The 27,240-nt window shown below is 46.4% G+C and overlaps 1 protein-coding gene across 1 annotated transcript in view; it reads left to right on the plus strand.

Annotated features, from left to right (window-relative positions):
* The first annotated feature begins 12,259 nt into the window (after window positions 1–12,259).
* ALDH1A3 (aldehyde dehydrogenase 1 family member A3) overlaps window positions 12,260–27,240 on the plus strand; it is a 40,356-nt gene continuing 25,375 nt past the window's right edge. Inside the window, exon 1 of the mRNA XM_029575171.1 lies at window positions 12,260–14,042. Coding sequence (XP_029431031.1) covers window positions 13,935–14,042 — 108 coding nt within the window. The 5' untranslated portion in view covers window positions 12,260–13,934. The remainder of the gene's footprint in view (window positions 14,043–27,240) is intronic.

Genomic DNA, 27,240 nt, shown 5'->3' on the forward strand with positions numbered 1-27,240 from the left:
TTTTCAAGCACTTCTATGTGCAGGATTTCTAAAATCCAAAAGTATGTGTGCAAGGCCAAACCCTTCGCTGTGTGCACCCCTGGGACCACCTCCGCTCAATCCAGGTAAACTTGCACGCAAACAGGACATAATGCGCCTACTTTGGCTTGCATATCGGGCAGTCGGTTTTGTAAAAAGCCATTTCTGCACGTGACCCGCTGTTTTACCCTCATACAGCAGGTCCCTTTACACCCGACCCCTTCTTAACATCCACAAACACTGCAGGCAGGTCGCTAACATAACCATCATTTGGAAATGATTTTAGCCACATAGCAACCTGATAATTAAACGCAACATATTTAATCGAATTGATGTTTAATTGATTTTCCGCCTTTCGTCAGCCACTTAAAGTTGGATTACATTCAGGTACTGTAGGTATTTCCCTATCCCTGCAGAGCTTACAATCTAATTTTGTACCTGGTGTAAATCTAGCCACTATATACAGACACACATATGGTAAATGCTGCCCTCACAGAGTCCATGGGAGCATCCATGGTCAGATAAAGTCTCCACCACATGTCACAAGTAACCCAAACGCTGTTGGAGTACACAGACGCTCAACCTAGACCCCACACTGCACATGTAATGCATTTTTCCAGTACATTCGTTCTAGTACAGCTCTCCCATTATCACACCTGTAGGCATTGTTCTCTCCCATAACTCAACAAGCCCCACACAAGGGACCCAAATTAACCTCCCAGATTCCTCTTCATTTTTAACCCTGGTCTCAAACTCCTGCCGGGAATGATGTGCACCCACTTAAACTTCATTCACAATGCTTCAATGCTCATTGCTCCTTTCCTGCCCTCCTGCAGGTATCCCCAGTATCCCGCAGGCCCTGGTTCCTTCTCGGGGGCACGCCTCATCTCAGGACTTCCTCTAGGCCCGTTTTTCCTCATGGGGAGGAATCAGCATTTCTCCACTCTAGATGCCTGGACCATTCCTCAGGGGAGGAAAAAAATACCTTCTTCCGCTCCATGACCTCAGGCCTTTTTACTTGAAGGAAAAAGCCATTCTCTGTTTGGGGTGGTCCCTGGTCCCACCAGCTCGCAGGCTGGCTACTCCAGGCCACTACATCCTAGAGGACCCTTCTTCTGCCAGCTCCATCCTAGAAAGGGCAAACTCCTGCCAACTCCTGTCACTTGTATTCCTCACAATTAACCATTTTCCACCAATCACACACCCCAGATTCTTAAGGGGACACCACCACCCCTTAAGCCAAAGCACATTAGCACATTACAATGCTATTTCTCACAACATGCCACCCAGTGGTCATTTGCTGTTACTACAAGGGTAAACAGTCAAAACATTTCCCAGTAAACAGGATAAATCCAGGGCCTCCCCCACCCAGAATATCTTGTGCGAGTAGAAGCCACAAGAAGGTAAAATTTGGGGGTCTCCCCCAATAGTCAGCATGTTTGTCATCTTGGTTTTCAGAAACTCATCTGAAAGATAATGGAAGTCTGTTTAAAAAAAACTCTGTACAATTGTAGAAGCTGGAATCCTGCATGAATGTGTGCAACCCGTTCATATGAAATCAGGACCACATCAGGGAGTCCCTAGTGACCTGGTGCTTCTGGTCAGGAATCAAACTCACTAATAGCACATGCGTTGTTTTTGACCTAACAGGGCATGAAGCAGATTTACAACTATCATCCAAAAGGACCAAGAAAGAACAAACCCTCACTCCAGGGACCCAGATTTTGGGAAGCAGCAGGAGAAGGAATGTGTTGCACACCCAACATTCATCTGCTGGAAATAAGAGAAGCAATAAGCACATACAAAGCCGAAACCGAGAACCATGTGGGATGGAACTGGAGAAGGGCAGATGGTAAGATAACAAATGCAGTCTAATGAATCTTTTCACTCAAAGTGACTCACTGGGCAAAAATTGGAAAAACAATGAATTAATTAATTACTGCACCCCTTGGCACTACTCCAGCTGCCAGTTTCCATGGCGTTCTCCAGTTTGATAGAGCTCCTGGAGTTCAGAACCAATTGGCCCATAGCCTATGTGTCCTGTCCCAGGCCCAGAGAATTCTTAGCCAATTGTATGGCTGGCTGTGGGCTTCTCCGGAGCTCACAGCTGATTGGACAGCAGTCTGGGCATCCAGTCATGCTTCTCTGAGTTTCTTATCTGATTGGCTTTGTGCTTCTTCTGGGAAAAAAAAAATCCTTCCTTTAAATAATTATTTAAACTTCAAAGCCGCACAAACCCACTTAGGAAAGAAAAAAGGAGAATCGTGCAGTGAAGCAACTGCACCTCGTGTCAGCGATGGTTCATGGTTATAATAACTGCATGTGTCTCTGTTCCAGGCATTGAACCCGATTCTGTTTTTCCAGAGCCTCATTCAAGTCTGTTTTTATCAATTTTTCTTATGCAGATAAAATCTTGCTTAGATAACCTGGAACCTGCATCAGGCGCAGCTCAGCTTCTTTCAAAGGTTTAGTGGCCACAGGCGTCCATTTTGTACCTCATCATCCAGAGGGATTCACTAGAGTTGGTTCACTATATGTCAGTCCCTTTTATTTCCTAAGTGGGTTTGTGAGGCTTTGAAGTTTACCTAACTATTTAAAGGAATGACTTGTTTCAGTTGTGTTATAATTCCATTAAGTTGGACTTTTTCATTGTGTGCGCTTCTTCTGCCAGATGCATCCTCACAGGCGATCAGTTTGGGATGCACCATTCTCTGACATAGCGTGTCTTTGTGCTGTTTGTAGTTGTTTGTGTGTTGCATTTATGTGGGTATTGTGTGTCTATGTGCATTTGAGAGTGTGTGGCTGTCTTTGTGTGTGTCTGTGTATCCAGGGCCGGTGGTTAACCTTGAGCAGAATCCTGCCAGCTGTACCTGTCCAGGTGCTGTAGCAGAGCCGATGCCACCGAAGAAGGGAGCCACTGCCGCTGGTAAGAGGAGGCACTGTGCTGGAGCTGATGCCAGTAGTTACGTAGGCTTGCCTAAGGCACCGAATATTCTTCAGTCAGCCCTGCATGTGTCTGCCAGGTGCCTGGGGATGGAAGTAAAGGGTCTATAAGAAGCATGCACTGGTACTGGCTGGTGTCAAAGGTTAACAGCCCTACCTGCCCCACTGGTGTCTCGCTATCCAACCCGCAGACGTGGCCGTCCAGGGCTCACCCATGCACCTCTTTTTACCTAAATATAGAGATTGGTTCTCGCCTTCATTTTGCTGGGCTGACAATGAGATGACATGCGGAGAATGAATTCAAGTGAGAAAAATATGTAAAACATTTTGAAATACTGCTCTTTATGGCCCAATTAATCTGGACAATAATGTACTCCAATTTTATTTGTGGGAAAAGACTTCTGAACCCCGACGGTACTGTAATGGCCCAACCACTGCACAGGTATTGCAGCTCCATTCTCGCCCCCCCCCCCCCATAGCTGTAATAGTAGATCTTGATTGCAGGGCCTCTCTGAATGGTGGTGACAGATTCTCCATGTGTGCTCCCTTTCTTGGACCTTGTTCCTGGGTAAAGCTTGCAAATTACTCTGATCTCACAGACAAAGGCATCTCTCACTCTCCAAATCTTTGAGATATCCTGCCTAATAGTGTCTGAATTGGTGAGAATTACCCAAGATAAAATATCATTTCCAACATCAAAGCGGCTGCTTTGCAGCTGTCGGCTGCAGGTATGTGAAGTCTCCTGACAGGTCACAGGTAGAAGGGAAATTCTCAAGTTCATCTGACTAAGGGGTTTGGTGCTAGGATTTCCATGGAAAGGATTAACGTGACCCTTTGAGGTGAGAACAAAGCTTTCTGCACTTGACTCTGCGATCTCTTAAATTGAGGCCGACTGATAAAATCAGGGAGTCCGGTTAGATGTGGAAATCCATCTGACGTGGAAAGCTATTAAGTGCATTCAGTGACTCTCACGGCCTCAGGGCCCTCTCTCTCTCTGGCACGCACTGCGGCGAGGGCTGCTATGATTCCAGGTCATAAGATAAGCCCGCAAAGTATTTGGGTGCAGATGCTGTCTTTACTCCTTTTTGCTGGGCTTGGAAGTTTGCACCTGCTCTTTTGGTCTTCCAGCTCAATCAGGGCCGTTGGACTCTGGATTTTTGCCTGATTTTTATGTCTTCCTCCCCCTCCCAGCTCATCCTCGCCACTGCAGCGAGGGTCCGTGGCCTTCGGCCATGCCCCAGGGCTCCTTCCAGAATCCTTCAGTCAGAAGCCCTAAACCCAGCCACTGGATTCTGCCGTTGCAGGATGGACATGAGGCGCCCTCCCCAGCGTTTACAGCCCCTCCAGCCGAGGTCCAGAGAACAGAGTCGTGGCTCAGACCAGCTGATACCGCCTTGCCTTTTGCTGCAGATCTTAATAACTTTCACATGAGCTGTGGCTTAGAAAACAGTGCAGTACGTAGCACATAAAGAGAGCAGTCCTAGTTTCCAAACAACGCAAAAACCAATCTAGAAACATAATAGCAGAATATGGCTCCACATCCTATCCAGTCTGCCCCCTCGCACCAACTGCTCAGCTCTACCATCCCCACCACGCCCTCAGACATCCCAGGCTTTCCTGAATTCAGACACTGTCCTTGTCTCTACAACCTCCGCCGGGAGGCTGCTCCATGCATCCACCACCCTTTATGTAAAGCAATATTTCTTTACTCTTCTTGAGGCTACCCCATTTCACCCTCATTCCAGAGCCTCTTTTTGATTGGTTTTACATCGAGCAAGTTGCCCTGTCTCTGAGAAGCTGCTGAGAACACAGGCCCAGCGCCAGCGGGTGTGCAAACCATGCAACGGCACAGGGCAGCACACACGGTGGGGTAGCGTCAGGAGCAGGGAGAAGAGTGCTGCCGCCGGTGGATCCAAAAGAGGAGGCCCATGGTGCCGCCGGTGGACCCGACCTCACCAGCGGCAGAAGAAGGGCACCCGGTGGCAGAAGATCCCACCAGTGGTAGAAGAAAGGGGAGGTCCTGATCCCAACTGGTGATGGAAGAAAGGTCTGCACTGCCAAGAAAAAGCCTCGTGTCCTCGCAGAAATCGATGGCGTGGTCAGCGCTTCCTTAGTAAGTGAAAAAGCAGGCACAGTCCTGCTGGCAACGCTGCTGATTCTGGTGGGGCCACTCTACTTCTCCATTTACTAAGGCAGCGCTGACCACGCCGTCGATTTTGGCGGTGCCAGGCTGCTGAGGAAAAGGAGCACGCCCTGCAGGAAGTAGTCCAATACCCCGTGGCCAGAGACTGCTGCTGCCTGCTAACTCAAGAAGGAAGTGAGTGAGATAGAGCATGTGAGTTTGTGTGTGGGAAAGTGAGAGAGCATGTGAGTTTGTGTGTGGGAAAGTGAGAGAGCATGTGTGTATATGAGAGGGAGCATGTGGGTGCACAACTAGCCCAGTTATCTCTGCCTGATAATCCATGACAATTTCAGGGCATCTGGAAATCAAAAGTTCCCAGGTATGGAGAGTGTGAATTGTTAAAAATCCTTTTTAGTTTTATTTTTCAGGTGTTATTTGCTGTCTGCCGTTTTGAAATATTTTATTGGTGTTTGGGACATTTAAAAAATCCTTGTATATGAGTTTTTAATAATTATTCGATCTTTTATTCATCAGTTTTTAAATAATATTATTAGTATTTTTAGTATTATGATTATGCATTTATTTTATTTCTATTTTATTGTTTGATGTTTGAGGAATGGTGATGGCTCTGTTTTTTCATTGTTGCACTGCATAGATTGTGTGGCTTCTTGCAGTTTCCAGTTCAGTTTTTGTCTGCACATTTGTATTTCTACTTTGTGGTTGCGCTATTCTGTATTTGGGGAGGGTCTGTTTATGTTCTGCATGTGTGACTGAGGTGAGGCATTCTCCTAATAGGAAGTATATTAGTATATTCGAGTTTTCAAATGGTCAACCCCACACCCAACACACATCACAATAGGCCTAATACCATATGCATCTTTTTTGCAGGGAGTTCTGGTTGGTATCACAGCAGTGCATGTAAATATAATGTGATATTTTTATCTCAGAATACTGTACTTTGATATTTTTCATTTATAATATAAATGCATAACTATTTAACTGTGTGTGTGGAATGGAGTGGGGGCAATTGTACAAGGCTATAAGGTTTGCCTAGGGCATCTAATACCTTGCACCAGCTATGAGTTCAGAGGGTAGGGGGGGTTAAAGTTTGTGTCACTGGGTGGTTTTGGCTGGGCTTGGGACAGAGAATGAATGAACGGCAGGGGTGGGGAGCACGGTAATTGTGTCATCAGAAGAACATTTGTCATTGTTTGCAACACCTAAGAATGGCAAAGCTGGATCGGACCAATGGTCCATGTAGCCCAACATCCTGTAGCTAACAGTGGCCCCAGAGTTATTAGTAACACCCAACAAACCCAAAGCAGAGTTCAGCTAAGCACTCCATGGTGCTGACAAGCCAACCAACATCCAATCTCTAATATCTTTCATGTCCTTGTCTTTTAGTAATGCATCCAGAGTTTGGTGATACCTCCTCCAAAATCTCTGTGTATATGGCCTTGTTTCTGCTCCTTCAGATTCCTGTTTCATTCCCACGCGGCCCCAGCTCTCCAGGCCTCCTACTTCACTCCTGGACCTTCCTGCTTCGTCTGCTTTCTCCCGACAACCGGGGCATGCCAAACGGTTGGCAACTACTACACACGGCAAATTGCACCCGTCAAAGCTAGGCCTCAGGCTCCAGGTCCACAGTCGTACAATCCGGTCAAGAAAGCAGCTGAAGTAGGAAGGTCCAGCAGGGCTGGAGAGGTGGGGAGTGTGAGAGTGGGGCAAGATTGAGAGAAACAGAAGTGGAGCAGGAACCAGGCCAAATTCTCAGAGGTCCTGGAGGAGGTATCCTAGGGTCTCTTCTGGCAGTAGGGGGTTAGTTTCTTTATGTACAGCACCCAATCAGGACATGCTCCTCTGCTGTGCTAATGGGATCCTAATGGGGGTCTAAATCCTTGGTCTCTGGAGTGGAGCTATTGCCAAGTCTTTCTTCCTGACAGAGTCCTCCTGTGGCTCCTCTGACCTTCTCCTCTAGTAACACCAGTCCGTCCATTTGTGCTCCCTAATGAGCTGCTCCAGAATTAGTCTGTGCTCTTCTTCCAGGCGTGCTTGAATTCTGCCCCTGTTCTGGGTCCAGACTGCTCCAGGGGTCCACCACGCTCTCAGTGAAAAAGGGCGTTCTTCTTTTCCTTTTCAACCTAATTCCCCCCTTCAGCTTCACATGATGACCCCTTGTCCTTAAAGTGGAAATGCTCCCTGCTGAGGCTTACCGGATCTTCAGCTCTCTGACCGCCTGCGTAGCTTAGAACGCACCATATCCGTGTCCTTTTATAGACGTGGTCTCCAGAACTGTGCATGGTCCTCAGCGTGGGAGGCTCCCCAGAGGCATGTGGAGGACGAATATTACTGCTCTCTCTCCACTAACGATACCTCGTCCTTATGCACCCAAAATAGTGGCAGAAATCAAGCACACCTGGACCAAACCTCCTTATAGGAAGAAAGACGCAATGGCGATTTTTAAGCAAACCCAATATTAAGAGGAGTATTACTCTGTGCTCCCCCATCCATGATACTTTCATCTCACCCGGCCATATCCCCTTACAACTTTGCTTCACAATCCATGGGGATCTCTTTCTGGTGGCCAAATTTTGAAGCAAATTCTTTGTTAAAAGTGCTGACACATTCTCATTTTGTAATGTATTTATTTAGATTAGATTGTTTGTCTTTCCTTGCCACTGCAAGGCAAATTTCAGCAATCATATTATACACACAAAATATCATAACATCAATAACACACAACAATAAAAAAAAAATCCGTATAATAGCCCCAAACGGTCACACAGCAATGCACCATCCCTACAAATAAGTCTTAAAATATAAACTTGCCACTTCTAAGTCTATACCATAGACTTCTGGCATAAACTGATGACCCCCATCCCCCTCCTCCAACTCTTCCATAACTTGCCTAATATCTTCAGATTCTTCCAGAGGTAAATAAGCTTAAGTGAAACTGCCATAATTGTACTTGTTTCCTCTCAAAGCTCCAGAGAAAGCAGGTTCCAAAACTTTAGTGCACAACAGCTAAAAGTCATTTGGCAAGTAGAAGTTTATGGAGCAAGCAGAAGTGGGGGCTACCAGTCACTTTTGCTGGAAGGTTCTTAATGATCTTTTTGGCTTGTACCAGGAACGTTATTCTACCAAGCATGAAGAATAGTACGCTAATGAGGATTGCCGCATGCCTAGGGACCTTGGTTTCCAGGTTTTATTTTATTCTGCCTGGGAATTTCAATATCAAAAAAACAAAAAAAGTCAGTGAAAAAGTGATTTTGATATAACATGCAGGAGAAAAATCAGTGGAAAGGTTATTTTTCCTCTGGTTTTCTTTTGTTCTAACATTGAAAGTCCCAGGCAAAATAAAATCTGAAAACAAAAGTCCCTGCCTATACCTTGACTAATGCTATATCAGAATCTTTCATCATTTGAGAGGAGCAGAAATAGTCATCTTGCATCTTACTGTGATTAGGAAATAGCTAAAATCATAGAAAGAAGCAAGAATCTGACATGACACTCCCCAAAGGCTTAAAAATGGCCCACGCAAATGGATCCATTTGGGTCAAGTGCTCAGGAGATGCTCCTCACCCTGACTCCCAGCAAACCTTCCCCATTACTGCCCAGAGCTGTGTGAGAAGGCCTGAGGGCCTGCAGGTTGTAGCCTAACTAAGACATGAGCAGACGACTATCTTCTCTGATTCACCCCTGAAAACAAACTTTGGATGCAACCAAATGAGAATCCAATTACTCCGGCAGTTGTAACACAACCAGGACCATTCTCAGGGACTGTAGGGGCTCAGTGCTCAGCTGCTCCCGGGCACCTAGAGGTAAGCTTTTCAGTGCTACATTAATTAATTTGTACATCCTCTCCCCTTCACTTTAGGTTAAATGGGATATAGTGGCTGAGTCAAATTACAGCTTTCTATGCTAGACTTCCTCTGAAATAGCAAATCGTACTGTAACCAAATATTGCCAACTCAGAAAGTCCGTTCACAATCAGTGAAGCTGCTTTATTCTCAGAGGATGCTGAAAAGAGTCCTTTGTGCTAGGCTTGCACACCTGGACAGTGTTAATAAAGGCCTCCCCCCCCAGGCCCAGAACAGCTGCCATAGACCCAAAGCGCCTGGGATCCGGGACCCACAGCCAATCAGAAAGCAGAGAGAATCACCTGTCTAGCAAATTATGGAGCATCAGGTACATAGCAGGTAGTCTAATCCCTGCCCGATTGGCTGAGGATGTCTCCTACTGCTAACAGATGATTGCCCTTGACTGTGAATTCAACTATCGCTGATCTCACGTCAGTGTCTGGGATGTGGAATTATTGCTTGGGGATCTCTGCAGCCTTACTAATGGGCCATGCTAAATCACTAAAATAATACAGGGAGCCTTTTCATGTTTCAAACAGATTATGTAAAAACCAATTTATTAAAAAAAAAAGTTTTGACTTTCAAAAAGAATAGAATGGTTCCAAAAAGTGGCATTCAACTGAATCCCTCTCTGCTACTGTAAAGCTGCAGTAAAACTGGCAGAATCCTCTGCTGTGCCTGTAACCTCCTGGGCTCTGCTCCCCTCAGCCCTGTACTGTAACCCTGGAAGAAGAATGCAATTCCCTGTTTGAGCTCCAGGAATATCACTTAACTACCTACGAGATGGAGTCTGGCTCTCTCCCAGCCCCCAGTCAGCAAGGTACAGAGGAGACTTCAGATTAAAAAAAATCCTGCCCGCTTACAAATTCCACAAAACACATTGCAATGGGATTTTTGGCCCTTTCATAAAACGAGATGATTTTAACTGAGTTTCGGTTATTAATATTATTAAAACCAGAGAGTTGTTGCACAGCTGAAATCACGGTTGTTGAATTAAAAAATGACAGGAGTGGAGTGGCACCTTATAGACTAACCAATTTATTAAAGCACGAGCTTTCCAGGAGCGTTCACTTCATCAGTTTGCCTGCCCTAGCACGACAGTTATGTGTGTGAAAAATATACATTTGTACTATACTGTGGTGTTTTGAAGGAGCAGCTCATCTCTTTCATCTAGTGCAGGCAGCAGGAACCAAGTGGCAGCTTTGCCCAGTGTTAACTTTAGAAAATCTGCAGAGAATATATCTATCCATCCATCTATATATATACACACACAGTTTTCAATAGGCAAAATATTCTTCTCTGAAAAACTATAACAATTTAACAACGACTACATTAGGACATAAAAGAAAGGAGATGTGTGGTGGGCACAGTCAAGAATTGGGGAACAGCTGCATTAAAGCCACGAGGTTGCCTGCTAGTCTGACCTGAAGAAGAGAAGTTTAGCCCTGGAAAGCTTGCCAGGAAATGTATTGTTGGTCCAATAAAGTTTCACCTGCTCTACTTTTGCTGTTGTTTTTATCTGTTCGTCTGAATACCAGGAGCACTGTCACCTTAGGTGAGCTGCACTTAGGAGGTATTTGACAGTGAACCAGTGCAAACAAGCCCACAGCCTCTCCGAACTCAATGCCAGGTCAGATAAGAATTAAAACCACCTCTTCTTTCAGTTAATTAAAAATAACCTCAAGGAAACTAGGATTTTCCGCTTCAGATGGAGCGCAGGGTAACAGAAGGAAAGCAATAGTCGGATTACTCTCCAATAAAAAGTGCAGATACTGCTGAGGGGGGGACACTTCCATTCACACAGGTCCTTGAAATATTTGTTTTTATTAGGAAAACAGCGTTGGGTTGATAAGATTTTTTTTTAATAAAAAACAAATATTCATTTTCATTGGACACAGACATTAGGGAGATTGGATTATTCTCCTGAACGGGATTATTGGAACAAGTCTGCAAAGCAGTGAAAGAGAGAGAGAGAGAGAGAGAGACTCGCAGCTTTTCAAGCAGCCTGCGGAGTCCGGGGCAGAGGGAGGATTACCTGGAGCAAACAGCCCCAGTCTTGCAGATAAAGAAGAAGAAACATTAAGCAAAATGGTTTAGAATCATAACGGGTTCAATACTTATCAAGGTTTATGTAAACTATTAAGTGAGAATAATGGTTCTCAGCAGAAAACCACCGAGTAAATAAAGGAGAGAGAGAGTGAGTGAGAGTTACAGGACCCGGTAAAGAAGTCAGATCCGTCGGTTTGCCTCTCAATGTATTCTGCTATCTCTATCTATTTCTATCCATCTATCCACAGGCCGAGCACCTGCTCGCCCTATCCCGGGAAATAAAAGGTCCTCAGCCTACCTAACTAAATAACAAACTCCCGGAGCAGTGGAGAAGAAACCTGCAACAATGCCTCAGAGCCCTGAACGCGCAAAACGGGCGTCCCTTATCCCCTCATGTACGTACACAAAAGGGACTTTTCGCTCGTCCTGTTTCAGGGAGCGGGTTTTCTCCTTCAGCTTGCATTTGCTTTCTAGGTTGTGAGGAGCTCTGGCTGGAATCTTTCCATCCTCTGCAGGAGGGAATTCGCATTTCCACTCTCCTCCTCCTCCTCCTCCTCCTTCCCTCGCTTATCTTCAGCTGCTGACGAGTTAAGTCGTTTTGCAACCGAGGGGCTGAAGGAAGCCGTCAGAGCTGCTCAGGGAGTGACAGGACCAACAACTTGCCAGGCCAGTCCAAAAAAAAACAAACTGTGCACTACATAATCAGATGTCATCGAAAATAATGAACGAAAAACTTTCCTAAAGTCGTAGCGGTATTTTCCTTTTCGTTGGTTCATTTTTCAAATATCAGTAAGGTTTCGGGGTAAAGATGGAATTAAACAAAGATTCGCTATCACGGGGGGGCCTGACCCCCCAATAATCAAACTGGGGAAAGAAAAACAAAACACCAAAGTTAAGGAAAATAACCGCATTCTGCAGCAGTGGAGCATTTAACATTATAATTGGGGTAATTAATTAGCCCTACAGCTGTTCTTTATCTTTCTGGCGTTACTGCAGACTGAAAGAAAGAAAGTCAGAATGAGACAAGGTCTGGCAAGGATCCGTTTCATTTTCTCCCCCTTCCCGAACAGGGCGGAAGCTTGGGGGGTGGGGGGGGGAGGCGCTGGCTGGCGTTCCCCGGCTCCGGATGCGCTCCGGTGTAAACGCCCAAACCGAAGTGAATTGTACATTCCTGCAGAGCTCCCGCCCTGGGGATTTCTGAAAAGAGCCCCTCCCAAGCCCCGGAGTACATGAAATAATTCCCTCCTGTGACGAGGAGAGAAAGCCTCCGCGGGAAGTTTTACCCTCGGGTTTATGAGTAGATTTGTTTATTTATTAACGCGCCATGTACTAAAAGAGGTGCGCGCTGCAGGCCGGATCCCGTTAGCTGAAGCCTTCCTTCCCCAGCGCAGGTTTCAGGATTTCATCCTCCCCGTCCGGCCCGCTGCTCCGGCTCTCGCCCGCTTTTTACTGCGGAGGCGATGGGGGGGAGAGGCCATCTCGCCCTGTGTCGGAGGGCTGCAAGGTCCCGCTCAGTCCGGGTGTCGGGGGGAGGGGCTCCAGCTGCCCCCCCCCCTCCTCCAGCGCCAGACCCTAGGTTTAGGATCCGAGCGGGGCCAATCTGTGAGGCCAGACTCCTGGTGCCGAGTGCAGCAGCCCTGGAACCCCAGGTGTCCTCCTCTGCTGGGGCTGCTAAACGAGCTCCTGCCCTCGTTAAACTCGGCTCGGGAAGCCGTGCCAGCCCCCATCCTCCTTCCCCAGGAGCAGCCAGGGAGGGAAGGCGCGAGGATGCTTTCCTCCCCTCTCTGAGCCGCGGCCGCGGTACATTCGGGGGCGGAGCTAGCGCCGCCTCCACCACCAATCAGCGCAGGGCTCCGTTCCCCAGGTTAAAGGCGGCGGCGTGCGCTCTCCCCGGGCTGACAGCGACGGACTGCGGCCGGGTGCGTGAGGGGACAGGCAGGCAGGTCACACAGAAAGTGACTGAGGCAGGGAGTGAGTGGGTCAAAGGCAAGAAGTGAGTATCCATCGCTTACAGAGGATCTCCAGCATTCAGGTCACAGAGAGAGAGGGAGAGGTGGGGACTGGGTGTATGGTGCTTCAGCTCACACGGAGACTAAGGCAGGGAGTGAGTGAGTCAAACTTACAGACTAAGGCAGGAAGTGAGTATCCATCGCTTACAGAGGATCTCCAGCATTCAGGTCACAGAGAGAGAGGGAGAGGTGGGGACTGGGTGTATGGTGAGACTAAGGCAGGGAGTGAGTGAGTCAAACTTACAGACTAAGGCAGGAAGTGAGTATCCATCGCTTACAGAGGATCTCCAGCATTCAGGTCACAGAGAGAGAGGGAGAGGTGGGGACTGGGTGTATGGTGAGACTAAGGCAGGGAGTGAGTGAGTCAAACTTACAGACTAAGGCAGGAAGTGAGTATCCATCGCTTACAGAGGATCTCCAGCATTCAGGTCACAGGGAGAGAGGGAGAGGTGGGGACTGGGTGTATGGTGAGACTAAGGCAGGGAGTGAGTGTGCCAATATTCCAGGTGGCATACAGAGACTGAAGCAGGGAGTGAGTGTGTCCACTATTCACCTGTCACAGATACTGAATCAGGAAGTGATTGTATTCATCGACCTGCTCATAAAAACAACTTGAGCCAAGGAGTGAGTGCAATCAGCATTCAGCTCGAGAGAGGGACTAAGTCCGTGAAGGAAAGTATTTGGTAGGTAACCAAGCATCCAGCTCATTTACAGAAGTACTGAGTGAGGGCGACAGTGCATCCCTCAACCTGCTGACAGAAAACGAAACTCAGTCAGGGAGTGAGTGTAACCAGCATTCAGCTCAAGGGACTGCGTCAAGGAGTGAGTGCTTCCAGGTCAGAGTGAGATACAGAGGGAGGGAGGGAGGGAGCGGTTGTAGTCAGTAGCCCCCATACCCAGAGCCTCTTCTCTATTACTGTCCCCCCGCTTGCCATGGCCACCACGAATGGCACCACGGACAATGGGCTACCGGACAGGAAGACGCCTGTGCCCTCTGTGCTGCCTCATCCCGTCAGAGATCTGGACGTGCAGTACAACAAGGTAAGTGCCCTGTTGTGGCAGGTATTGCTAGCACTCTGTCTGTAAAACAGAGCCCGACCCGCTTTTAACATTACATTAGAGGTATTGGGGAAAAAAAATGCCTGCACTGCACTGCACTGTCCCACGCGAGTTTCCACTCTGCACCGTATTTGGGACCTTTCACGGTATTCTCCCGTTAGCCGGACACCCACCCCCCATGGCATTTACATCTCTCTAGGCAAATATTCACCCAGTATTTCCCAATAACTGAGATTCTAGTGGCTGGAGGTGCCTGCCCACACCACCAAGTCCCATTGTTACCCACGTGAAAAATATTTCATGTGTGAAAGGAAGGACAGCAGTTAATTACAGCTGTATACTGTCCAAGATCTCTTCTTTTCTGGCTCTTTGCATGGTGCAGGGATTTTGCTGAACTGACACAAAAAAGTTAGAGAACAAATACTGCCCAATAGCAGCGATTCCCTGTCAAGATATTGTAACTGTGTTGATAGGGTACTATTTATTTATTTAAAACATTTCTAGATCGCTTCTCAACCTTATTAAGTGGTTTATAATTAGATGTCTTTACCTTAACAGGGTAATCAATAACTTTACAGTAACATGGTAATTAACAACCTTCCAATTATTCATAACTTTGTTAACACCATTAATGTGGCAAATTTGTTCTCTATATTAAATTCCTAGCGCCTCTTCACTGCTCCAAGTTGTATATTTCCCTGTTTTATTGTAACTGTAATGTTAATGTTCTTATGATATCTTCTTTTCACCCCTGTTAATTGTAAACCGGCATGATGCGATTCCCATCGTGCATGCCGGTATAGAAAAATTCAAAATAAAATAAATAAAAAATGTTCGTAATTAATTTATTTATATTCCACTTTTCATTCACTTCAAAGCGGATTACATTTAGCTACTGTAGATATTCAAATATGAAACAGAAATTAAAATAGATAAAACATAAAACAGAAATTGAAAATTGAAAAACAGAAATAAAAAATAATAATCATGACATTATGGAAATAAAAATGTAAAAACAGAGAATGAAAAATATTAAATAATGACAATAGGAAAAAATTAAAAAACACAACATTGTCAAATACATCACAAAATAAAACTGCAATTAGAAGATCACTCTGCCTACTTACAAGCCTCTGGGCAATTTTGATGGAGGAGCAAGCCAAGTACACAACTGAATAATGGATTAAAGCCAGATGACAAAGGTGCGTCTTAAATCATCTTCCTGTATCTAAGAACAGAGGATTCAGCCTTGATGTTAGCTGGCAAACTGTTCCACAGCATCAGGCCCTGAACACAGAATACTCGCTCACCACTCATTCAGTCTTATCTTTTTATTTGATTTACAAATTCTTAATTCCGTACTCTTGCCATAAATATTGCTCATATAAAATGATTAAGTATTGCAGACATAGCCCTTGCAGGCACATGCACCAAATAATTCTGCTAGTGTTAGTAGAAGTTGGAAAATAAGCACTCAAAGCATCTTCAGGAACAGCACAGTCCGAGCTGCTTCAGCTGCAGATTTCAGGGTGGCATCATGTGAGAACCAGTGTTCCCTACTTATAATATTCAGCAGGGGCGCAATGCATTTGACTTGCTAGGGGCATCTCGGAGGCAGTCGGAGGCAGATTGTTGGAATTCACTTGAATGAACCCATGGAGGATTTGAAAAGATGAGGCTTGTGTGTGGGTGACCATTCCTCAGTGCCAAAAAGATACACTTCAATTTAGATTTTATAACCTTCTCCTAGAAGGAGCTCAGTTTACTGCTTGTTCAAAGGGAAACACCCTAAAAATACCCAGAAATGTCAGGACTGGGTATAAACCTTGTCCAAGCCTCTGCTCACCCTCACACTCAGGGAAACCACCACAAGAAATCCCCCACCGCTCATCAACACTGTGGGGCCGACGCAGTAAGCCCTGCATCCACAGGCAGGCACAGCCGGGTCTGCCGGGCGCCCGATGCAGTATGGTGCCACGCTAAAAAGGACGCGCCAGGGATCGACTGTGCATCCCCAGCGTGTCTTTGGGAGACCTGGCTGTGCGCACAGCAACGGGTTAGGAAAACAGATGCTGGTAAACTGAGGGTCCGTTTTTCTAAGCTGGTCACCGTCGAGACCTTTTTGGTTTTCTGTTGCTGCTTTCTGTGGTTCTTCCTATTTGGTATCGCGATGATACTAAAAGTAGGAGGTAGGACAGAAAGCAGGATTTTTTGCCTTTTAGTCAGCCCCTGATGTGCGGCAAGACCTAACGCCGGGTGCATGGCAATTGTTTGCATCGGGGTAATAGTTAATAGCCTCATCTCCTCCCTCCCCTGAGGGGCCGATGCAATATCGTGTGCTGAGGCTAGCACACAGCTTAACCAGCGATCGAGTGCGAGCTTTGGGCACGCTAGGCTAATGCCCGATGCAAAAAGGAGATTAGCGTGTCCCAAAACGTGGTGAGGCTAATAGCGCTCATAGCTATGATCTGACTTGGTATGAGGTATTACAAATCAATCACTTCATGCCTTTTGTTCATTGTATTCTTTTTAATAAACATAATTGAACAGAATTAATGTATTTATAATGCTGTTATACCTCTGCCACCATTCAACCGCTGACTCAGCTCCAATATAATAAGCAATAGTAGCTTGAGATTTATTTAATGTTTGGGTACTTGCCAGGTTCTTATGGCCTGGATTGGCCACTGTTGGAAACAGGATGCTGGGCTTGATGGACCCTTGTCTGACCCAGTATGGCATTTTCTTATGTTCTTATGTAGACTCCAGAACTCTTCCAGATAAAAATGTTCATCATACACTACTCTGTATTAAAGTTATCAGCATAAATTGAGCCCTTTGCACAATGGGTAACAATGCAATTCATTCATATGAGGCTTGACACTCACACTCCATTGTATTATGTTTATCACCCTAACCACTGCTTTCATTTCTACCTGTAATACCTTTAAAAGATACTTTGGTAGCCCACATGCAATGCAATAATCTACAGCACTTAGAGCCAAAACCTGAACCACGTTGAAAATTCATTGGTTCCAAATAATTTCGTAGCAGCCTCAATAATTGCAATTTGTAGAAAGCAGCCTTTGACACATTCCTAACACGATTTCTGAAGGGTAGTTTCCTATCTACTGTAACCCCTAGATTTCTTACTTCATCAGCCATGTAGACAGCAGGTAAACCCTAAGCTTTTGGGGGCAGTGTGAAAGACCTAGTTCAGAAGTACTTTGCCTCTAAGGATGACATCCAGAAGTCAAGAGATGAGATTGCAGGGCTTGGGGGTGACGTGGAGATAGAGGAGTAATGCATGGAAGCATTTCTTTAAGGTAAGGATGATGGATGCAAGGAACAATCTGATATCGGAGGCGATGGAGAAAAATCCCATAAGGGAGATAAGCACAGAGGGGTATAGGGCCGGTGCAAGAGTATTTGGCACCCTAGGCGAACCTTTGGTCATGCACCCCCTCTCTAACGTGGCAGCTCCAGCACAGCTCTTAGCAGTGGCAGTGGCTCCAGCACAGTGCTCCCTTTTTTTTTAGCAATATTAGATCTGGCACAGCATCTTTCCATACACTGGCATGATTTTGGCACCCTAGGCAACCACCTAGTTTGCCTAATGGAAGCACCAGCCCTGGGATAAACACAGAGGATCCTTACCTGTAGAGAGGGAGGAGTGAAGGCTGGGACAAGGAAATAGGATCCTTAGCTGGGGGACGGGGGATCGAGAGGTAAAGCCGGAGAAAAGCACAGAGGATTGTTAACCTTGGGGGAGGGGTAAAACTGGGATGAGCACAGAAGATCCTTAACTTGGGGGGTGGGATGAGGGATAATGCCTGGGATAAGCACAGAGGATCCTTAGCTGTGGGGGAGTGAGGGGTAAAGCCTGGGATAAGCACAGAGGATCCTTAGCTGTGAGGGAGTGAGGGGTAAAGCCTGGGATAAGCACAGAGGATCCTTAGCTGTGAGGGGTAAAGCCTGGGGTAAGCACAGAGGATCCTTAGCTGTGAGGGAGTGAGAGGTAAAGCCTGGGATAAGCACAGAGGATCCTTAGCTATGGGAGAGTGAGGGGTAAAGCCTGGGATAAGCACAGAGGATCCTTAGCTATGGGAGAGTGAGGGGTAAAGCCTGGGATAAGCACAGAGGATCCTTAGCTGTGAGGGAGTGAGGGGTAAAGCCTGGGGTAAGCACAGAGGATCCTTAGCTATGGGAGAGTGAGGGGTAAAGCCTGGGATAAGCACAGAGGATCCTTAGCTATGGGAGAGTGAGGGGTAAAGCCTGGGATAAGCACAGAGGATCCTTAGCTATGGGAGAGTGAGGGGTAAAGCCTGGGATAAGCACAGAGGATCCTTAGCTGAGGGAGGGAGTGAGGGGTAAAGCCTGGGATAAGCACAGAGGATCCTTAGCTGTGAGGGAGTGAGGGGTAAAGCCTGGGATAAGCACAGAGGATCCTTAGCTGTGAGGGAGTGAGAGGTAAAGCCTGGGATAAGCACAGAGGATTGTTAACCTTGGGGGAGGGGTAAAACTGGGATGAGCACAGAAGATCCTTAACTTGGGGGGTGGGATGAGGGATAATGCCTGGGATAAGCACAGAGGATCCTTAGCTATGGGAGAGTGAGGGGTAAAGCCTGGGATAAGCACAGAGGATCCTTAGCTATGGGAGAGTGAGGGGTAAAGCCTGGGATAAGCACAGAGGATCCTTAGCTATGGGAGAGTGAGGGGTAAAGCCTGGGATAAGCACAGAGGATCCTTAGCTGTGAGGGGTAAAGCCTGGGATAAGCACAGAGGATCCTTAGCTGTGGGGGAGTGAGGGGTAAAGCCTGGGATAAGCACAGAGGATCCTTAGCTGTGGGGGAGTGAGGGGTAAAGCCTGGGATAAGCACAGAGGATCCTTCGGTGTGGGGGAGTGAGGGGTAAAGCCTGGGATAAGCACAGAGGATCCTTAGCTGTGGGGGAGTGAGAGGTAGAGCCTGGGATAAGCACAGAGGATCCTTAGCTGTTGGGGAGTGAGGGGTAAAGCCTGGGATAAGCACAGAGGATCCTTAGCTGTGGGGGATTGAGGGTAAAGCCTGGGATAAGCACAGAGGATCCTTAGCTGTGGGGGAGTGAGGGTAAAGCCTGGGATAAGCACAGAGGATCCTTAGCTGTGGGGGAGTGAGGGGTAAAGCCTGGGATAAGCACAGAGGATCCTTAGCTGTGGGGGAGTGAGGGGTAAAGCCTGGGATAAGCACAGAGGATCCTTAGCTGTGGGGGAGTGAGGGTAAAGCCTGGGATAAGCACAGAGGATCCTTAGCGTGAGGAAAACCTTGGTCAGACTAGATGGGTGTTGCACTCATTCAGGTCAACACAATATCAGTGCATAAAAAACGTGCGTCCAAACTGGGTGCAAGGTTTTTGAACATGCGCACATCCACCTGTCCTGGCTGTTCGATGCAAAAAGCAAATGAACTGCTGAACTAAAAGGAATACTCAATGGGTAATTTGTGCATCTCTGGTGCTCTGCATTGGGCACCCAAGAGAAGTGGCTGTGCCTCCACAGCAGCCTGGCCAGAACCTCCTCCTCCCCTGGTAGAGCTGTTCCCGATTGGTCCTTCCCCTGACATGTGACAGTGAATGGACCAATCAGCATTAAGTGAAGCAGTGAATAAATTAATATCAAGTGCCTGATACTTAATGTATTCACTCCTTCTCTCACTGCCGGCAGGGTTTCTGATTGAGCCGGACCTTGGGGATGCTGCTTTCTATGGTTCCCCTTATGAGGAACCACAGAAAGCAGGATTTTGTTCGTCAGCCCTTGAGTGCCACATGCTTTAACGCTTGCTCCTGGGCAGGCATTAAATTTGCAGCGTTAAAATGGGCGCCGTGCCTGCACAGCAATTTTGTGCATTGCGGGGTAATAGCTCCTACCCTCGTGTACCTGGAATTTGCATGTGATGAGCGCTATTAACTGGGCACTCGATTGGCCGTGCTAATCCCGGTTACTGCATTGGGGGTTATTTTAGCGTGTTAAGCGGCGCACTGACCTGAGCGCCCAATATTGCATCGGCCTGATTTATCTGGCGTCCTGTTCTCTGATTCCACAAGCAACGAATAACCAATATTCCTTCCCATTGCTCTATGCTGTTCCTAATATTTCTAATTAACAGCAGATTTCCTCGGTCTGGCAGGATTCGGGAGCTGGGTTAAATCCCCTCTCTTTTCCTGAGCATTTTTTGATGTTGCTGTCTGTATTTTTACGTTTCTATTCCTTTTGTAAACCAAGATAAGTGAGCTGCAGCATTTACTGAAGCAGACTCAGTGAAAGGAAACTTCTTGCTTCTAAGGCAAGCCAGGATCTTTGAAATATGGATTTGTGCCAGATTTCTAGGACCTTTATAAACCATGTGTCTACCAGAGAGAAGAAGCTTTCTGCAGTGGACAAATCCCTGGGTGCAGGCCATATAAATACAGAAAACAAATATTTAAGTTGGACCTTTACCAATTTATTGGAAATAATTAATCATTTGATTTTGTCCCGCCCTGGCAGCCACTGTAGTGCTGGAAGTGCAGACTCCTTTTTTTCCAGGAAGGCATTGCTGCAGCTTTTCCCAAACTGAAACTGCCACTTTTCATAGTGCTGAGAGTTTTCCTGCACTACAACTCAGAAATACTTTTAGTTCCCAAGATAAATGTGCAAACTGTGCTGAGCTTCCCAAGCTGGCAGCCAGGCCCTCCCAGAGTTTTCGCTTTCAGATGCTGCCTTATATTTTCTGCCCGTGTACAGCGCTCAGAACGATAAGTAAACCTTAAAACTCAGATCACACAGATGCTGTTAAATGGGTCAAAGGTCCAGGAAACTGGTCCTGATTGTTTCATTTTGTTGGGTTTGGGTTTCAGTAGCAAGGAAACAGAAACCAGGTTTTATGGATGGCAAGCATCTTCTGGGATACGCAGGCTGTTGGCTCCTTGCCAAGGCTAACGAGTCAACTAAAACATCATTTTCATTCAAGCTATTCATGGCTCTCGTACACGTCCTCTGATTGACAAAGATGGTGGAATAACTCAATATAATAATGTACTGATCCTCCTCTCGTGGACTCACAGCTTCTGTTTTAGATCATTATCATGCAGCGTGGTCTAAATTTAAAAAAAAAATGCATTGTGCACCTGGAACAGTCAGGCTCCCTCTCTAGCCTTATTCAAATTCAGTCTAAAAAAGTTTGCTTTTACACCTTAACTCTTGGTTCTCCTGAACATCCCTTTATTGGGTTTTAACTATTTCTTTAATAAATACATTTCCCAAATGTTCTTTTGTGCTATATGTTCGCCTTCCCATGGCGGAAAGATGTGTCCTGATCTTTCTCAATCTGTCACCAGTTTGTAAGGTGGGCTTTGGGTATTTGCATTTGTTCCACTGTTTTATGTGCGTAACCCATTCGTTCTCAAAAGTTATTTCAGAACGAATGTCAGATTTTCATTAAAATGAATCAAATGACCATGTTTTGAGTGCACGTCCCTAATATGCTTTGCTAGCGGCAGTGCCGAAGACTTTAGGCCTTTTGTGCCCAGTAGGGTATTAAATGCAGGCGGGGGTATTCTCATCACACAGTGCCCCAGGCTATTTTAGTTTTAATAATATTCCAAAATAAATAGATCAATACCTTTCTTACAAATAACATAATAGTTTCTGAATCAGCAAATTGAGCCTTACCAAGAACTAAACCAGTGCCCTGGAATTGGATGTTTTAGTCTATCAGCTTATTGTAATGAAATATTTCTCTCGATGTATGGGTGCAAATGAATCGATTTGCTCCGCTGTTGCCCCCAGCTTTTTCCCATTAAAAATAACGGCTTGTGGTCATCGAATTTCTACATCTGCCCCCAGAATGGACCATCTTGGGTTCTGAATCCAGATTCATAGTAACACAATAAATACAGCAGAGAGAGACCAGTTGGCCCATTCAGTAAGCCCAGATGGTTCTCTACCAATTCCTATTGCCCAACGCAACCCCATGCCCCCCAGCTCCATCTGAACCTTGTTCTCTCACTATTCTCCCCCTCTTATTCCACTTCTTTCCCCTTTAGCTCCACGCCTTGTGTGTGTCCCAGGCTTTTGTTCCTGCCACCTCCGGTGCTAGGCTATGCCAGGCGTCAACCACCCACTCGGTGAGAAAGTATTTTCTCCTGTTTCCTCTGAACGTCACATCCCGATCTTGAATTTTTCTGGGATGGAAGATTTCATTTTCCCCATACTTTCTCGATGCCTTTCAAACCTCTGAATGTTCCTCTCACGTCTCACCCATCCCTTCTCTCCTCCTGCAAGGCCGCTGTGGGCACCTCAAGCCCCTCTCTAGTGTTTGGTCGCAAGCCCTGTAATCATTTTATCTTCTCTGAACCGCTCCCAAATGTCCTTACAAAGCTGCTGCCTTCGGAACGAAACGATTTGGGCTTCCATTCTGGTATCCCATTCATAAGCTCTGACTTTCTGAAACCCCATTTATGCAAAATGTTTGTTTAATAATAGTAATATTTATTATTGTGCACTCGCATATTTCTTTTATTCAAAGTACTGCCGAGCTAATAGCATAATGCACGCACTGGAAAGGGCACTGGGCTTTCTATAGGAGATCTTTCTATAGGAGAGTTTTGGTGGGTGTACAGCCTGGGCTGAGGTTTCCATACTTTCTCCAGACCGAGTTGCTGTTCACCATCTCCGTGTCGGCTGTCCCTGCATAGTCTGCTCTAAGTTCCCTCTGCAATTGTGACCTCTGGTTAAGGAAAAACAATGTCAGCGCAGCCATGCTTCATGCGTTGGTTTGTGCCAGAGTAATGGAGCCTTAACACAGGGGATCTCTGAGGGAGTGGTAGGGATTGCAGAGCTCAGCATCCGGTGTGGTTGGGCAGACTGGGTGGATGCCAAGTTTCTAGGTTTCTAAAAAAAAAAACCCATGCAGAAATGATCTGCAGCAGATGCACAAGGAGGATGTTTTCTCTGGTTATCTTCTATGAGATTGCTTTACTTAATATGTTTTGGGTTTTTTTTCATGTTAATTTGTCCTGTTTTAAATTGATCTATTCTATTTACCTTGTTTCTGGTTTTTTCTGGTGTTCCCCTGATTTGGAAAGGCAGTGTCTAAATTAAATGGAATGAATTCACTGCATGTTATCTTTATTTTGAACGACGGTACATAAATAAATATCTAACCCTTCCACAGTTTGGCTGAAAACTTCATTAGCACAAAGCAAAAGCTTTCATGTTATTGTTTGAATTATGTTTCATTGTTTTATTTGTGGAGTTTATATTGCTGTCTGTTATCGGATATTGTTGATGTTTCTTGGAATCTGGAAATAGGTGGAATACAAATTATTAGAGATAAATAAATAACTCAAATAGCTCAGACAAGCACTTGTACAGTGTTTGTTGTTGTCTGATGTCAATTTAAATAGTTTTACATATTAATGTATTTTATTTTTAGATGGCATTAGCAATGTATGGTGCACCAAACAAGGTAAACTTGGTGAAATCAGTCCAGGGATTGTGTGACTGAGGTGCATGGATTAGTCAGGGATAAATAAGCTCCCTGCCCCAAGGAGCTTACATAATCACAACTTGCTGGTCGCTAACTCCTGCTCTGCCCATTGTGGGAGCATCTCTGCAGCTTCCTCCTCTGCCTGCCTGATTGGATGTAGGAGTGTGCTGGTGGGGGGGAGGGATCGGTGGGGGGTAGTCAGCCGGTTTAGTTTCTGCATGGGAAGGACAATTTTCAAAGTGGTTTACCCACATTAGTTGCCCTTCCTCAATGGAGCTGAACGTTTGTGCGTTTTTAGCCACGTGGAGGAGAGGAAACGTTACACGTACAGAGATCGCATTTTCAAAACTGCTCGCAGCAAAAGCAGTAACTGAGTGTGCTTTGTACCCACCTCGAGTGTCAAAGGGAAAGCGTTCACAGACTTCCCTACTGAGACCTGGTGCAGCGCTCACAGGTAAGAAAGCGGGCGTGATCTGTGGCTCAATCTGCAGAGTTTGAAAGTTGTCCCTATAAACATCTCTCTCACTATCTGCAGAGGAGCAGCCGAGAACCAGGACAGGCCTAGTTCAAATCCTGCTGCTGCTCCTTGTGACCTCAGCAAATCTCCATTGCCTCCGATAGAGGCTTAGGCCATGATTTCCTAAGGCTTTTATCCCTGCTTGGTAAATCAGATCCTTACATTGTGACTCCCATGCCTGTAGTACCTGCATGTAACTTGCCTTGAACCACTATTGAAAAGGCAGGAGCTACATCTAAATTAAAAAAGATCTGCTATATATGTTCTGCTTTTAGGAACTCCAGAATAGATTAGATCCAGGTACTGTGGGTATTTCTCTATCCCCAGAGGGTTTACAATCCAGGGGGGGGGGGGTCATTTATTAAGCATTTTTCCCATAGACACAGAATGGGAGAAAACCTTTAGTAAACAGATCCCGAGGCAATCGAGAGTAAAGTGATTTACCCAAGGTCACAAGGAACAGGAGTGGGGCTTGAACCCTGGTTTCCCTAGTTCATAGCCCGCCGCTACTCTTATAACTAAATTAGTATTTTATTTATTCATTTAGACATTTTATATACCGTCATTCCCAGGGGCGGCTCTATCATGAGGCAGGGTGAGGCGGCCGCTTCAGGCGGCAGAAATTCCGGGCAGCTAAAAACGCCCCTCTCAGAACGCTGCTGTGGCGCCCGCCTCACACTGCCTGCCCCTACCCCGGCTGAGGACAGGCCGGGCGGGAGGGGCGCTGCTGCGGGTCACCGAAGCCGGGGAGAGGGGGCAGGGCGAGAGGGGGGGCGCCATCTCGTCCCTTGTCTCAGGCTCACAAGATCACAACGGTTTACAAAAATAACATTCATAATTTTAAAACGAAAATTAACACAAAACGAATGAAATCATCCAATACAAATTAAACCGCATACTGAAAGCATAAAATACAAATTATTCCGCATACAAAAGCATAAATAGATGATACAGAAAATAATATAACAACTAATATCTTATAATCAGTACAATGTAATCCTGCTTCATGACGTTTGTCCTGCAATGTCTCATCATTTTTAATATTGACATTCTCTCATTCATGCTTTGATTCATGAATCTCTCGTTATTCTTGAGACTGTAGTTCTCTTACACTCTCTTGATTTTAAGTAAGATTGTATGCAGTTTTAAACAGCCATGTTTTTAGCTCACATTTAAATCTCTTTCTTTAAATCTTAGTAGCATTCATATCTACTGTACAATAAATTAAATATAGAGCAAAGAATCCCTGCCTAAGTAGGGGACCTGCAGCACAGGACATTAAGTGACTTGCCCAAAAGGCCATTCCCCCGTCACCTGCAGCTTGGACAAGATAAGCAGCTGCCGGGTGGCCTCGGGGGGGCCTTTTCTTCTCCAGGAATACGGCACAGCTTCACCCTCTTCCTCACGCTGTGTAACTGCCTAGAGGTTTGATTGCTGGGCTGGGAGAGCATCTGCAAAGTTGTTTCTTGGAATCAGAGAGAGAGAAACGTTGGAGCAATAGATTTACAGCTGATATTCAAAACCTGGGTGAACAATATTGCTAGATGTCGCCATTAAAAGTCTGAAATTTCTATTCAATGTCCCTGTGATCCATCCAGAGCTGTTCAGTCTTGAGGGGATCACAGGAGCCTCTGCCCAGGGTGACAGCTCCGTTGTACGTGCACATTTATTTATTTATTTATTTACCACTTAACAAATTTCTAAAGTGATCACAATAATTTAACAGAATAATCGCATCTGCTGTTCCACTCGTAAACATGAAGGATATTTGCCTCAGTTGGCTGCAGGGTCCAAAGTGTCCTGAACATGACCCAGAGTTATGCAGTACTAGCGATGGACCGCAAGGCTCATCCGGACCGCTCCACTTGCTTCACTCTGCTACACCATAGACCAGGGGCAAGGCTGGTGCTTCCATTATAGGTGGTCATGTAGAGTGCCAACATTTTGGGATGGCAAAATCCCAGAGGGCTGCTGTGCCAGAGCCAAAGCCACCAAAAAAGGGAGGGAGGAAGTGTTGTGCTGGGAGGAAGGGGTGGGCACGACCAAAGGTTCACCTAGGGCGACAAATACTCTTGCACCGACCCTGAGCAGGGGTTCCCAACCCCCTGAACGCACCCCCTGGCACGTGCCACGTGCAGCCCTCCTGGCCAGCCTTACCGCTCTCTCCCGAATACTGGCATCACCATCGGTTTCACAGCCTCACAGGCCACCTGTGCTACTCCCATGACGCACAGCAAGCCCACGAGTTTGGAAACTGCCTGTGACGGCAGCATTCGGGAAAGCCTGGCGTGCCAGGAGGAAGCAGGTTAGAGGATGGGCACGGCTTTGGGGAATCTCCCTCCTCTGCCCTGGCTGTTGCTCCTTAATTGCTCTCTGGCTTTCTCTTCACTTCTTTCCTCTGTGCCAGTCCCAGGTCTTCTTTTGGCCCCGTCTCCTCTCCTGGGAGGCCGCTCCATGCATTTCCCGATGCTGCTCCTGGGTCTGCTCCCTCGCAGCCTCATCTCATCGCCTCGTGTTCCAGAACTTCCTTTCCTCTGAAAGGTTTGTAGCTTGTGCATTCAGCTGTTTGAATGCCTCGATCATCTTCCCTAGCTAGGGTATTCATACAGTATTTAGGTCTCATCCCAGACCATGAACCTTAACCAAAGCCAATAAAATAATTGATCATCTCATGGAGCACTTTGCCTCCACCTGCGGTTCATTTCTGCTCTGGTGGCTGACTGGATTTCTTTTCTGAATTGCTATGAGCAGTTCTGGAAGTTATTTCAGTCAAGGACTCCATGGGCGAGCCGTTACATTAAAGTGATGGTGTTTCTAGCTGCTGGAAAGGAGCGTTCTCTTTTTTTTTCTCTGTGATTGATCACCTTTCCCCTATCTCCCCACTTACAGGCGCTGAGGTCAGCGCGCCACTAAATGCATGGTTGGACGCGCAGTTTGGACGCGCTAGACTTACGTCCGTTGCAATACCAGGATTAGCGCGTCCAAACCAGCGCGTGGCTAATACTGCTCATCACAGGTAGATTCCATGCAGATGAGGCTATTCGCTATTACCCCGCGATTCAAAAAAAGTCCGGCGCGGCCAGTGCGCCCATTCTAAAGTGGAAAATGCTCACGAGCTCAACCAAAAAGACCAAAATCCTGCTTTCTGTAGTTGCAC

This window comes from Rhinatrema bivittatum, chromosome 13, assembly GCF_901001135.1.
Source record: "Rhinatrema bivittatum chromosome 13, aRhiBiv1.1, whole genome shotgun sequence".
Classification (NCBI taxonomy): Eukaryota; Metazoa; Chordata; class Amphibia; order Gymnophiona; family Rhinatrematidae; genus Rhinatrema; species Rhinatrema bivittatum.